General features: G+C 34.2%; 1 protein-coding gene across 5 annotated transcripts in view; it reads right to left on the bottom strand.

Annotated features, from left to right (window-relative positions):
* LOC145688253 (uncharacterized) overlaps positions 1-16,101 on the bottom strand; it is a 140,690-nt gene that overhangs the window by 48,449 nt on the left and 76,140 nt on the right. For all 5 annotated transcript variants that reach the window (XM_081762208.1, XM_081762212.1, XM_081762213.1 and 2 more), the window contains 2 exons: positions 14,001-14,085; positions 10,487-10,677 (listed from right to left, as the gene is read on the bottom strand). In XM_081762208.1, coding sequence (XP_081618334.1) covers positions 10,487-10,677; positions 14,001-14,085 — 276 coding nt within the window. The remainder of the gene's footprint in view (positions 1-10,486; positions 10,678-14,000; positions 14,086-16,101) is intronic.

The raw sequence follows: 16,101 nt of genomic DNA, 5'->3' as shown, positions 1-16,101 counted from the left end.
CAATTAGCAAAGATTTCTCAGTACTTTCCACTCGGGAATGTTTTCCTCAACCTTACCGTCGTGCGAAAATATTTAAAATAAAAAAACATACTCAAGACCAGATTCTTTACAGAAATTAATGGGTCTTGATTGCCTTATACAATTTCCGCATCTGAACATACTATTTTCCCGTCCCGCCAAGACCCCACAAAATAATTTCCCGAAGAGTACTTACTCCTCACCTCATTACGCAACCTGGTCCATTGAAAGAACAGCAAACTGGTCGATGTCAGTGCTAACCTTCCAACATCCTATCACAAAAGCTAACTTGAACATCTTACTTCTTTTAGTCTGAATTCATTCACCTCATTTATATTCTTGATGTTTCCACTGTTCAGCAATCTACGTTGGCGAAAATTGTAACTTTTCTCTCGATCTCTGAATCAACAGTTTCCGATACTCCGGCAACGCTGGAATTCCCATGTGCCTGTCAGAACTTAACAACAGTACATTCCACATCATTCACGTTAAGTAATTTCAAGTCTCATAAAAAAGATAAGGAAAGTCTATAACGAAACTACACCAGAACACACAATATCCAAGTCTCATATATCTATTTTTATTGTTAGTTTATATAACCAGTTTTACTCACTTTTTCATTTCATGTATACTAGTTGTTGCGCTCAAGCCTTCGGCCTACTATGCACTATACGTTAAAATTCGATGGGTGTGTGGACAAAGGTGATATGTCCGTGATTTAATTTTTGCAGGATACAAAATTCAAGGCATCTCATAAATCAAGAGTTTCATGCAAAACTTTGTTTTTGTTAATGGAATATTTACTGGAGGTTCTTTTGTTTTTATGTAATGTGCTACAAATGCAAAAAACACTTCGGACATATCACCTTTGTCCAGATACCCATCGAATCTAATTGCTTACACTTAACAAATTTGAATGCCGTTCATTTTAGCTTTGAAACTGCGTTCCCCTAAAAGTAAACTCGGACCAAAGCAAACCACTTTTAATAAATAACAGTATTACAATTGAGGAGTTTGATGCAATAAGGGCGTAAGTCTGAAACATACAGTTGGAGATAAAGGATGTTGAAAATTTAAGTAGTGTTTTGTTCTTGTATAAAACAATGTAATATGCAGCATTCTATTCCGATATTGAATCGAAATGTTACCAGGAGGCTAAGCAAGTATGGCAAAAGCCAGAAATGCTTTTGATGCAAAAAGGGCGTAAACTCGCTTACGCCCTTATTACATCAAACTCTTCAATTTCGGCAATGTATCATCACCTTCATCAGACACATCATGAAGTAAATTCTACAGCCTATATTTCTCAGAAAATGAGAGAAGGCTTTACATCTCTTATAAAATTCAGAATGCTATGACACCTTATATTATATATACATATACCTAAGAAAATAAATAATGCAGTTTGTTCTTAATTTAGTGAAAGATTAGAAAACCTTAATAAAAGTTAATGAATCTATAGGGTAACGCGGGTGTGCCCATTAAACATTTTTTTTTTTTTTTTTTTATATAGTGAAAGTTTGGATCACTAAAGGTTGAGACCTATATGTAAATCAAAGCTGTTAAAAATGAAAGGAAGGATCTCATTGGTTCTTAGAAACGACATCCTCTCATTTTCTTAGATACTTGACTTTGAGTTTAACGTCCCGTTCAGCAGCGAGGCTATATGAGACGTGGACCTACTGATTAACGTGGAATCCGAACCACATGAGCTCCCGCCGGGAATCGAACCCGGGCCTCCCACGCCAAATTTTCTTAGATACAACGTAAGCTCTGAATTTAAGTTTTATCTCATAATGTGTCTGATACAGGCAATGAGGAGTCATTAGCTACCAAAAAACGATGGAAAATAAATTTTAAAGCTATATAACTCAAGAGCTGCGGGACCTAGCGCAAGTGATTCCAGGAATTTCACAGGAACTAGTATATGCTCTATTTAAATATTCATGTTTCACAACACTCCGGCGCCGGTGCAACGAATTGTATGGAGGAAATTGGGGTACAGGGAGACACGTTTAATATTAATTAAGGATAAATGACAATATAGAAATAAACGCGTTTAACCTTTAAATGACGGCTCTTTAAAACCCTGCGACTCGCGAATCACGCCGCCATTTAAACCGATTTTGTAGGGTTAAAAAAAAAAACGTAAATACGTTCACTCGGAATTGCGACAGAAACATGAAACAAACAAGTTTTGGTTATTTAATATCTCTACTTGAATTTCAGTTATTTACATATACGTAATTTGTTACTGTTTTATTTATTATTTGTATTGTTGTTACTGTAAAGTTCCTTTTAGGAAACAAAATTTCCCACAAACTCCTCCTCAAATATAGTGATAGGAGGAATATGTGTTTATTATTCCTTGAATTCCGTTATTTGACATCACAATTCATATGTATATTAATTGTGTCAACCAGTGGAAAATAACATGAGTTGCAAACAATTTTATCTACACAGCTTTGCTTTTCACTGTGATTCATATTCTTATTGACTATATTTTCTGTTGTGCGACAGAACAGAAACACACTCCCACGTGCATATATGTTTCGTGCCGTCTCGCACACATACAAATAGTCATTTATCGCCAAGATAATATTATCAAGAGTGTTTGAAATGTAAACACTTCAAGCCACTAGAAAAAAGCCTTTCTGTTTCAACTTTGCCCCTTCTAGCGCTACTGTTCATGTGTTTCCCCATAACCCGTACAAGTTGCTGCGGCCTGGACCTTTCAATTGTCGGATGCAGAAGCATTGCCACAATGAATTATTTCACGGACTTCACTGTCTTCTATCTTGTTAGCCATTCTAAGTAGCCTATGATCTTCACTCGTCAAGACAAACGACTGAATGACAAATTGGCAACACAGCTGAGTTCAATCAGTTCTTTTGCAGTAGTAAAGGGGGGTTTCCTTTGTCACGGGAGGCGGGGGTGGGTCCGAAGTATTTTTCATATATTTTTCGAGGTCACCTGAGAAACACAGGCTATAACACAACCATTTGTCATGTGAGAACAAAGAGAATTTATGAGCAATGGTATCTGGAAAAAACACAAGGAAGAAATAAAGGAAAGAAAAACCAAACAAACAAAGGTGGACAAACAGCCCCCCCCCTTTTTTTTTTTTAATGTTTGGGTTAGCTGGATCAAGTAATTGTGTTTTTTTGTTCTTTTCATTCTTCAAAAGTGACATAAGAAGAAATTCGACTTCTCTGCGTTGCAAGAAAAACAGGATTGCCAGTGGTACAAAAGTTATTGCGTCGTATTTCGAAAACGACATATTCGTATTTCGAACGAAATCACTAACATTTCGGAAACGAAATGTTCGTGATTTAAAGAATTAAAATAGTTCATTTTTTGTTAGTAACAGAAATTGACTAATATCACTTTTCATATAACAGCCAATATTATTTTCAAGAGGTATGCAACCATACACAGCATCCTCTATCTTCATGAAGTTTGTCGATAATAAAGTGAAATCATATTTCGATATTAAAACATCATGTGGTAACATTTTTAAGGACGTATTTTTACTAATCTACTCCGCTTTCAGATTAAAAATTAAAAAAAAAAAAAATCCGTCATATCCTAGAGCTCGGCAATATTTGTAACTGGAAATACTTGGGATCGTAAGTGCATAATGAGAGAGAGGAAATTTACTGATTGGTCGTTAGAAAATGTGTTACAAACAAAAATCTTATCGTTCAACCGGCAGAAAATTCAACCCAAGTTTCTCGTTTGACGATGGTCAGGAAAAAGTATTTAAGAAAATTAATCAATGGCGATAGAAGTACTTACAAGATCATCCAAAACTGAGAAATTTATGTTTGAGTTTATATATTTTGCGTCCTTATTCAATATCCAGCTTATGTACTGTTAACATGGGCTCCGAGCCACGATTGGGACTTGGCTTCGGTGTAGTTGGCTTACGCATAGACTATCATGGAAATATCAACTCTCACAGTGTACACCGTTCCTTACCACACTATCTCGACTCCAAGAGACCTAATTAAAGGAGTACACTACCGTCCTCGGCTACTTTCAATATCCTTTCATAGAGTCGTCAATTACTTCTATTTTAAGGATTAAAGTGATAACTTAATGTTATATGTTTGTACACGTGTATTATCATTATTATTATTATTTACTAAATACGTTCTCATTGATCATTTTTTTTTTTTAATTAACAAGTTAGGTAGCTAGGTGTAGATCTGGAAGAGGGATGTAAAGTAGATTGGTACGTATATAATTAGAGCCTATTTATCCCGATGATCAATAACAACCTCAACTGTACCTTTCAATGTCTTCCAATACGCATCTACAAACAATCAGTGTTCTGTCTTTTAATGAATACTGTCTATGAATGTACGAAACAAGAGTTGTAGCTGTCCTGTCTTGGAAAGGTGTCTTGAAAATGGTTTCGTCTCGGAAAAAATGTCTTTTGTATTGAGAAAGCTCTGTCTCGTCACGAAAATTCTCTCCCGTCTCGTCTCACAGGTATCAGAACTATGAATAAGCCAATCTAATCGTCGAACTTTCTGCCTAGCAACCTCTGCAATATGACAATTAACATACTTGTCTTCGAAGTAATGTTGATACATGTGATATACACACTAACAGCGTGCATCGCAGGTAACTTGCTGAAACAAACATAGTCTTCCGTATTTTGGATTGTCTATATCCAAACTGCCATTGAAATTATGACTTTTTTGTGTTTGCTATTACACAACCTTTCGTTAGGCTAACAGCTTTGGAAACCGGCTTTTATGAAGGTATTTTAAAGATCTTTAGTATTTAAACATTCTAATAGTTTCGTTATAAAATATTAATTTTCCCAGAATTCAACTAAACGTTAGCGAAATAATTTATTTTTCTGATAATTCAGTGGTAGCGAAACCATTGACGAATGCAACATGAATTCAATTCTCTTTCAATTCAAAAAGATTTCTGCTTATTATATATTTGTGCCTTCTAACGGCGATCTAGATCATAATTCGATCGTACTAAAGAGTTCCGATCGTAAGTATTTTCAGATATAAATGATATTGAACTCATATTAACACACGCATATAATACATACTTAACAGGAGGTGTATATATTCTCCGATATATACTCTAAACAGGAACAAGTTAGTAAATACGTCGTTAAAGTTTCACGTCATATTTTAATATCAAATTTGGATCCCACTTTATAATTAAACACTTTTCTTTGGAGATAAGGCATATTGTATGTGGTTGTTTAACTTCTGAAAACAATATTAGCTAAAGTTCAAGCTGAAGAAGGGAAACGCAGATATTTGTCATTTTCGATTACTAACAGAGAAATGAAACTATTTTTAAATGGCATTTACTTGAATATTTTCATTTATCCTTAATTAATATTCAGAAGTGTCTCCTTGTACCTCACCTTCCTCCATACAATTCACTGAACCAACACCGGATGGCTCTGAACTATAGATATTTAAATAGAGCACATATTAGGTTCCTGTGTGATTTCTTAAAATGTTTCGGTAGGTCCCGCAGTTCTTGAGCTATGTAGATTTAAAATTTATTTTCCGTCGTTTTCGGCAGCTTGTAACTCTGGAAGGAGCCATTTTTCGACCCATCTCCCTTAGAACATTTTTCTTTCATTTGATATAAGGAATCGTCGTAAGGAGTGATTTGAACATCGAACTTGAAAACATACTGCATATATATTTTGTTATAATAATTACAACTCCATTCCTCTTTCTTTCCTTCTAGGAAAAATATGAAAAAACGCTGAAATGGACGTTAGATTATTTTAAATAAAAAGTCTAAGAACCAAATTTCATGTCTGTAACATTAAGGGTTTCCGAGATATGGCAATCTACTACAGTAATTGTAATACTAACTCTTTTCCTGCCCACCCTTCTCCTTTCATTCTAAGTAAAATATCAGAAAAAGCTGAAACAAGTGTCTTATTAATTTAAATGAGACATCTATATACTAAATTTTGTGTCCCTAGCCTTCAGGAATTCGGAGATAAGGAAATTTTAATATAATAATTGTCATTTCAATTTTCTCCACTTTCCCGTCGAATTTCTAAAAATTATTTCTTCGTGGTACATTATGTCACAACTCCTATGCCCCATCCAAATTTGAAGTTTGTAGCTTAAGCTATTTAGCCTGAACGTTGATCAAGTAATCAATCAACAATGACTTCTTTTATATAGAGAGATTCGTTCTTTCCTATTACATTTTCTCCGTGCCTTATTTTATTTTTAAAATATATTTCTATGTTTTAGGGTTGTTTTATACAACCTACGCTATAATTAAGAAATCGATCATTTGATGTTGGGGCATAGGAAAATATATTGTGACTGAACTCAAAGCATCACTCCAATATTTCCTTGAAACGTGTCCGGAATGAAACCCTTAGTGTCTTATAATTCACACACATTCTACGATTGATTACAGCCTGTTATTAATGAGAGACTGGTGGTAAATGCAAGTGAGTAATAATAGAATTGATGAAATGAAGCATGTAAGGAGGAAACAGAAGAGTTTCAAGAAAATTCTAATGAATGATTAAACGATAAATGAAGGAAATTGATAATTTTTTTCTTTCCCACCATATTCTCTATAGATGCAAATTTAATGAAATTCAGAGTGAAAAAAATATCGATTTCCTTCATTTGTCGTTTAATCATGCATTAGAATTTTCTTGAAACTCTTCTGAATCGAGAGTCGAACTGTACCGGTGCAGTAACCATTACGCTACTCAGTCCACTTCGTAGCAAAACACCGGCCTCTAAAGAGTAAGTGTTAAGATTAATTTGATTCACGGTCCAGCCACACCATTTTTCACTGTTTTAATATCATATCCATGATGCTTAACAAAAGCTGGAACAGTTCATGAAATAACAATTACACTTTAGGATATCTAAACTATTCCCAAACTGTCAGACATAGGAAAGAGTAAGTTGATAAATACTCCCTTCTCAATAAAAGATAGTGATGCCATTTAATGCTTTACTTGCAATGAAGCGTAAGAAAGTGGCGCCCTGTAGATAACCGCTAAGTAAATATTTTTTCTACTCTCTACTACCTTAGTAAATGTGAAAAATACTAGATTAAAGTCATTAATATTGAGTGAAAAAAATACTCCTACACGAACGAATTTAGAAAATGTTCCCAATTTATACCAAACTACAACAATGACTTAGTTACGTCAAGTATTTCAGTTTCAGAAAAGGTGTTTATTTCGGTTCTTTCTCCACGTAAACATAAAACAGAAGAAAATGTCACCCTCTTAACTATTTTAAACCTATAAATAGTCTAGGTATGAAGAAAAACTGTAGAGTACAAAACTAGAATCTTCAATTTTGAATACGTAACACAATCTAAAAAGATTAAATGAAATGAACCATTTTTTAACGTCCCACGATTATGCCCTTTAGGCTAAGGGAGATGGATGATTAATGAAAATGAAAGACCGTGAATTCATTATCTTTTTGTGCTCTCTTACCTGGAATCCAGCCCGGGACTACGTGCACCAATAGCATGCAAGCGGGTAGAGCTGATAATCGGCTACATAGATCTTATCTTGTCAGTAGCTATAAGCAACTTCAATATATTTTATATAATTCAACACCTCGATTCATCGCTTTTAAAAATCTTTACAATTTCAACTGGAAAAACTGTCTTCGGATTGTTACTACTATTCCAATAGAGAGAGGAATGACTTGAAATACAAATGTTTTAGAAACTTACATGAACGTTTAGGTAACAGACACACTGAAACCACCAAAAAAAAGTGTGAAGTAGTAGTAGATCACTGAGAGTCGTTGATTTTTTCCCTGTATAATTTCCCTTCTCCCTCTTCTCTACCCTTCGTCCACGAGCCCTCCCACAGATTGGAAGAAAGAAAGAAAGAAAGAAAAAAAAAAACTGTGGAGAACTAAGTAGAAAATGAATGAACCGTTAATCTGCCTTTTTCAAGTGTCATTCGCCATAAGCAGATGTCTTTTCTAGTGTCGTTAAGATGTGTATGTGCTCTAAACAACGACGATAGTATCTATTTTCTTTTTCATAAACCTACCCTGAAACTTCTATGATTTAAGCAGTTATATATCAAGCGCTGGATTTTTTCGTGATTACTACTAGTTGCGATATTCGAACTTCATACAGCCCATGATTCTACAAAGACTTATACAACGTAAGTGATGAGCTGAATTAAATACAAAATTTGAAAATACTTATTCCATAGTATGCTGTTATCTCCTTTTGAAAACTAAAGTTTTCTTATTTTTCTTTCAAGATATGAATTATCTGTATTTTAAGATTCACGGTCGGCTCAAAAACTGTGAAAATTTTATTATAGTAATATGTGAATATATCTAAAAGTTGACGACTCTTTTCAAATATGCTATTCTATAACATGTAATCAAATAGTTACATTGTGTTGTATATGTATTTTAACATGTCAATCGACATTGTAATTTTCAGTTCTCTGTGATTTTGCTAAGAATTTAACTCTCTCACAACCCCGTAAATTTAAGAACATGTACTTCAAATACTTGTTATACAGTATACGCAGTTAAATAGTTCTTATTCAATCTATAACTACATTTCACACTTAACCGCTGCCACTGCACTAGTTACTATTACATGTGATGCAGATTTTAATACTAGTGCCTTTACATCCAGAAGTGTGATTCTTTATTGTATTTTTTCACCTATCTCAGTGATTAATTGTGCTTGGTGTAACACTCAAAATATGGACGTTTCACTATATGTCATGTTAGCAAATACTTGCTTTCTAAAACTACAACTCTGGCAACGCGATCTTTAGTTATTTACTATTTCTGATCTATATAATCAACTTTAATCTGATAAAAAGTTTCCTTACACCAATATACACCAACAGCGATCGATTGAATCTTAGCATAGAGATATAAAATGCATAATTTAGTAAAATTCGTGTAGTATTATAATCTTATTTGGAACGCAATTAATTGATTAGGAACTTACTAAGAATAAATTTATCAATTACCTGTGTAAGCTCATAATACAATACAAAACTAACCACTATCTATTGTGTACTTACTCTGCAACCATAAAACTCTTTTAAACTTATAATAATATTAATATACTGTATTCAAGTGAGCTATTTTACAAGGATTGTTTGCTTTTTCAAACAAACACAATTGTGTGAAAATAATACTCTACTAACACTAATCGTTTCGATTTGGAAAATATTCAACTGTATTGAGAAAAAACCTTAATACCGCTCCAAACCAGGGATAAAATACAGCTCTCTGACGGACAAATGAAAGTTTTTCCTTTCTTAAGAGAAATCCAAGCCCTGAACTCGTTCAAAACTTGCCTTAGAGAAAGCAACCAGTGAACTTAGTAGAGCGGTGATATAATGAGTGGGAAAAGCTTACCGTGAAAGAAGGAAATTCTGTTTAACATACCAGCAGCAAGAAACGGAATGATGAGTAGATTGTGTTATAATCATCTCAGATAAAATGTTCTCGTTAAACACAGACATATCACTGGCTTGGTACAGAACATGTCCTTGAGCATCCCACATAAAATGCAGCAGCACTGAAAAGTCCACTCTGCATCCGTCTGCTAGTGGCACATCTCGGAGACATGTACACTGCACCATAAACTCGAAATAATTTCGAACTAGCCCTTAGTGAGTGGCAGAAAACAATGAAAGGCAGTAGAACTATATTTTTACTGAATGAACAAGTCTGTATTTCATCTAAAGAAGGGTGGATATCCTATATATCGTCCACGTTTAGAATTTTTTTAAGTGCCTACTTAGTGAAAGTTCATTAATTAAAGAATTACTTTTAATATTAACGAATAAAAAAATACATATATAGAGAGAAATGCATGACAAACCCCGCAACAGTTTCTAGAACACTTGACGCCACTCACTATGGGTGTTGTGAAGCCCAAAATACTCAACACTTTAAAAGGACACTCGAGGAACACTGCTTTCAAAATTAATCCTGAAGATGATTACTCAACTACTAATTATTTTTTTTTTAAAGAAATATATGCTCTACACTTCACGTAAAAGCACAAAATACTTCCGATAATTTCACTTGAAAGTACAAACAAGAAGGGGGAGGTCTCTTGCAAGGCAGTCTAACAAAGGTGGCCTTAAAAGCCAACCTAACTGAGGAAAGAAGAAGTACACTGGAATTCATTGTATTAATCTTCCCAAATGGCTTCAAAGCATGCCATCTTCTCATTTGTTGTTGGATGACAAAACCTAGAACATTAGCAAAAAAACAGATGAAAGACCAGCATGCTACTTCTAAGCACCATTCCCTAACAACTTATTCTTCAACACTGAAGCACAATGCAGCACGTTTTGCTTTCCCATTTACGTGAAACTGAATCATGCTGCTATCTGACAGCCGTCCATGAGCCCCTATATTCAATACAGCCCCTCAGTCCCCAAGAAGAACAGAGTCCTGTGTACCTCCCAGTTTCACGCCCACGCCCACCGAATGATCTTGGTGGAGGTCGGCCACGCATATCCCGTCTGCGCGAAGATCGTGGACGAACTAGTCTTGAGGCTTCTTTTGACTTCCTTAAAATCGGTGTCATATCGATTCCTTCATCCATTGGAAACAGTCTGCAAAGTTCTTCGGCTACACGTGGCTCTATTTCCTACAAACGAAAAGAAGGTGTTAAGAAGAATATTCACACGAATTTACACGCTTATAATATGACATTGCTATATATATATAAATAAATAAATAAAAATAATGAAGATTCCTCCCTACACTTTTTTTTTTTTTTTTTTTTTTTTTTTGTAAGTAAAGCAAAAACTAGTAACACAATTTTGTATAGTGGGCCATTTAATTCGTACAAAACGCTGTTAAATAAACTAAAATTTACTTTCTAAATTTTTGATGTAGTACAGAAATATTGTGGCTCGAAAATTATTACGTCAAGAACTAAGCTTACAGGTTTCTGTACTGTAAGACAAGATGTGAAACCATCTGCTAATTCAAAATATATAAGTGCTAATCATAATTTATATGACGATTCTTTCCAATGAGAATTTAATACTATGCATTTATTAGTCCATTCAGTAGCATTCTATAAATGCAAGATGGTTGAAGTTTTCGATATTCTTCACTCTGTTTTATTCACCAGAAAAAAAAAAAAGTAGAAAGCGTTGAAAGAATCTTTAAAAAAAAATCAATATGCTCTATGCATGTTTTCTGCTCTACGAGTGTTTTGTGCTAGCATGTATATTAGGGTGGTCCGAAGAAAACTTTTCTTTTTATTGATTTTCGATGATGAGTAGTGTGGAAAGTGCTATTCACACACAAAATAATAATACTTTTTTTTTTTTTTTATTTGCCGACAATGACTTGAAGTTGCGCAAAAGCGCTCATTTCTTTTTCTTTTAAACACTACCGTATATATATATATATATATATATATATATATATATATATATATATATATATATCTATAGAGAGAGAGAGAGAGAGAGAGAGAGAGAGAGAGAGTTTTAAGGTACTATGTCTCAAATTAGCTGACTTTTTTATCGTCTCATCGCGTATAAATAGTCGGAAGTTGAAAGTTTTCCTTCGATCTCCTGAAGCGCCAGTTTCTTTCATTTGTCTTTTTATGCTCCTTGCAGTCTTACTTCTTTCATTCTGTTCATTCTGTTCGATGGATAGATGTGTTATATTTTGCGTGACTTAGAGCAGCACGCCTGTTGACAAGTCTAGTGGAGGAGTGTAGAACGGGATGGAGCGGTGTTTTTGAATAAAACCTGTCAGACAGTGTGTTCTTTCGACGCTCAGTGAGACTGTGATATTTGCTCAATGTGCACGTTATGTGCGCTGTTAAGACGTTGTTACGAATGGTTGTGCAAAAGGATACTGCGGTGTAAGGACACGCAGTAGGGTTAAAAGTAGCTTTTCACTCTACACGTCCTTATTTCTCTATATCTCTACACTTACAAGCTGCAATGTCCAAGAGAGAGGTTTCTTCATTTCGTATGAACTCCTCACGAGTTGCCTTCTATTTTACGTCCGTATGGTTAAGTAATTTGTCCACTGATCAACTCTTGAAGTAGTCCGTTTCGAAACTATAGGTACAGATGCCTTTATCCAGATTCCAGTAACCTTTTCACTGACCATCTTAAAATATCATCCACGGGTGGAAGATCGATATAGCGATTTTCAAATAAGTCACGTTGCAACCAGTAGTAGCAAGGTATGATGCCAGCTTAAATTTGTAATTACAAGTCTTTCAATTCGCATGGTACCATAAAAAGGCAACTTTTCATACTATGGTGTAATTGCAATGGCTATTCGTAAAACTGTCTTAATAAAACACAGAACAAAATAATGCCACGTTTATCACTTAACAAAACACGAAAGTATTGTATCACACTAAATTATTGAGCACCGAAAAAATACCCCGCCTGACAGGTTTTATTCAAAAACATCACTTCAACACGTCTGTTCTACACTCTCTCTCACTTCCGGACTAGTAAATAAGATATGCTGCGCAACGTTACCCAAAAATATGACATTTACGCATGGAAGAGAGCAAAGGTAGTACGTAATTTCAAGGAACATAAATAGACAAATGAAAGAAACCGGCGGGAGGTAGAACAAAACTTTCGACTATTTATACGCGATAAGACGAATTAAAAAAATCAGCTTATTTAGAAGGTACATAGAAACTAAATAATACTAACTCACAGCTTCTTTACGCATTTGCAACACTAAACATGAATATGTAGTATGCACATACAGTGAGAAAAATTAAAACAACATATTGCTAAAGTATTTTAAAAATCTGAGTTTTAGCGAAATTTCAAGGCGATTTTATGTGTGAACCTAGTGTGACCAATGACATCTTTTCTGTACTACCCATCATCGAAAATACTTATTTCGGCACCCCATATATACACATTACACTTTGCACTAGTTTGGGCTTGTTATTGAGCTTCCATAAGTATACAAACAATATGAGAAAATAGGAAGAATTGACCAATTTCTTCACATGGCATACTCTTTAGGTTCGAATTCAATGAAAATTCGAACAGTTAGGAATCGAATACAAGTTTCCGGCTCACTGTGCCGGTGTGTTAACCACTACGCTAGTAAGTTCCCTCCTTGAAAAGCCATGACAATGTCATTTGAATGACTGAAATCTTATTCCACTATACACATGATACAAATTACGCATGACAAAAAAGATTTCCAAATAAACATAACATTACATATAAACAACATTACAAATAAACATAACATATAACATTACGAAGGTTTTATTACCTAACATACCTATATTGTAATACAGAGAGCATATGTCTACACGAATTTTTGTGTTCATTTAACTCAAAATCCGCTGAATCAATTTGAATGAGACCCTCACCAATTACTTCATTGGAATCTCAAAATGATTATAAGGTATATATCATTCTCCTCAGATTTCAAGAAGTTGATTGTCAGTGTAAAATATTGAGAATTATGTAAATATAACGTAATGCCCAATTTTTCTTCGTTTAATTATTTTGATTGCCTAAGATTTCCAGAATGGGGAATATCTTCCTTTTGGCTAGCTCCTGACTTCTAGAAAAGTAATTAAGAACGACGCTAGGAAAACCCATTTCAGACTAGGGAATAACGATCGCTATAAAAAGGGTGAATTAACTATTACCCCGTGTGGGTAGTCATTTACCTAGGAATCGACTTTGAGCAAGTTATTTGGGGAATATTTTGAAGGATTGAGGCGAGTCCTGAACCCCAGTAAATTTTGACCATGTCACTGATTCCTAAACAAAAAACCTAAGCTTGTGCATATTTCAAATGTATTACATTAATGTTGTCACTCGTAAGCACAGAACAACCATTTCAGAAAATATAAACTAGAAAATGTTCGAGAACAACACTCAGTTTTTGATTTTTGCTAAAATATTTATTGGTAAATTATTGAATTTTTAATGATGTACTAACCTGCCCATCTCTTCCTATCTTTACGGGTTTTCCATCATTCCATGGATTATATAAGTGTTGTGTTTTGGTAAACGATAATTCTTTCCTGAAATAACGTAATAAACATTAAAAATATGATCTTTCACAACACTATCCATGTAACAAAATTACAATAAATTTTAAAATCTCTATTCTCTAATTTGAAGGTTTAATATTCTTATTAGATCTAATAGATATACTAGAGATCCATAAAAGCAATGATGTTCATAGACCTCTTAATCAGGTGTTTAATATAGTAAAATTACACCATCTTGAAACAAGAGACAAAAATGAGTATTGCTTTCACTCTTAATTCCACCACAGCGGATAGAAGAGGAAGTGTTCTCACTTCTAGCCCTTTATCATTGCAAGAGGTTGTTTTACAAAGTTACGGCGATACTATTGACAAAGACCAGTTTTCCGTGGAGGCTGTAAGAACCAGACTTGAAGTATTTCGAAATAATTTCGATATTAAGTAGTTTTTTGCGTTGGCTGTCCTTGTATAAAGTGATTTGTCATAGTATTCTGTGGCTGATTGTAATGAGGATATGGCAGGAAGGTTGTCGGTAAACATTATTTTACCAAGAAAAGGCAAAGATAAATTTTATAATGAGTAAAAGCTATTCCAAGAAAAGACAGATCAGTCACGAAATAGTAATGACTCATTTCTCTTCTTTTTTTTTTTTTTCTTCTTCGTGAAAGTCGATACGTTTACCATGAAGGGAGAGTTAAATTACAGAGTCAAAAAATAAAACTGAAACAAGGCGCAGTTCCCCACATTTTCCCAGACCTTCAACACTATTACTAACACCTATAAGTTTTAGTAAACAGCCAATGTATTGCACTAAGTATCAGCTGCTGAAAAGAAAAATAAAAAAGCCTGTTTGATACAAACAAGGCTCAGTTTTCAACAAATGAGCGATATCTTATTTCTTCTTCTCGTTCTAACAAGGAAAATAAAAAGCAACAGTATTTTATATACAGCCTATAAAGATACAGTTAGTTATGTCTGCATTGGTAATTCACGTTAAGCAAGAGACAGGAGCATCCAAGTTTATTTTTCGAGGATGAAGGTCCAATCAGTGGCGCATCCAAGGGTGTCCACCGCGTTCGGACCTCCCCCCTTAAAAAAAAAAAAAAACTTCCTAACTCTTTTTAAAAATAATATTCTTGAGTTTTGCCTCCACTAGAGGTGCACTCAAGGAGGTGCGGAGTGGAATGTATTTTCAACTTTGGGAATCCCCCAACAAACATACTTGGAAGAGTACCTGCAACAAATACACACTACACATATTAAGAAGTTACGATGACCACTTTCTTGGTTTTCAGAAATACGAGTATAGTAATTAATCATTTAGTTGTTTCCAAAACTAAAGTACACATGCACCGTTCGTTTAATAGAAAATAAATCAGTGTCGTTACTTTGGATATTTGTTGCTTTGTAAGTAGGAATGCAGCCAGAATATTGGTTTTACCCCGGATGGAAATAATCTAGTCATATACTAGCTTCTACAAAAGACATACTTAAAAAAACTTAATACTTTTTGCAACTTTATATGGAGTATTACTGGTTTCTTTTTATTTTCATACTGACCTTATGGCCATCTTATAGTCAAAATAGTCAAATTTTCTAGTGTACTGTAACCAACAGTTCGCCAAATAAACTAATAATAGAATGGAAATGAGTATCTCTTACTATATTTAATGAAACTGTGTGTACACCCTCGTACAATTTTGCGATGTTATTCTCTTTATGTATTGCATTTTACATATTATATATATAGTATATATAGCTATCTACTTCGTACTAAAAATCTTTAAAGCAATATATATATAATAGTGGTCGGCCGTCAAAACCCAGTCCTCGGCCTCCCCTTTGAACAAGTCAGTTCTTGGATAAAGACGTTCAAATTACAATTACTTTGTGCTATGATACTAATTACAGCAACTGAAATTTATACAATCCTACATTCGAATATTTTAACGAAATACTTGTTCAAATAACTGTTTGGGAAACTAACACTGTTTCAACAATATCTTGAATAGAAAGTATTTGTTTGAATAATTAACCGAATTATTAGTA

This window comes from Thermobia domestica, chromosome 6, assembly GCF_964235325.1.
Source record: "Thermobia domestica chromosome 6, izTheDome1.hap1.1, whole genome shotgun sequence".
Taxonomy (NCBI): Eukaryota; Metazoa; Arthropoda; class Insecta; order Zygentoma; family Lepismatidae; genus Thermobia; species Thermobia domestica.
Note: the sequence above shows the minus strand (reverse complement) of the source record. Positions and strands in the feature narration are given on the sequence as shown.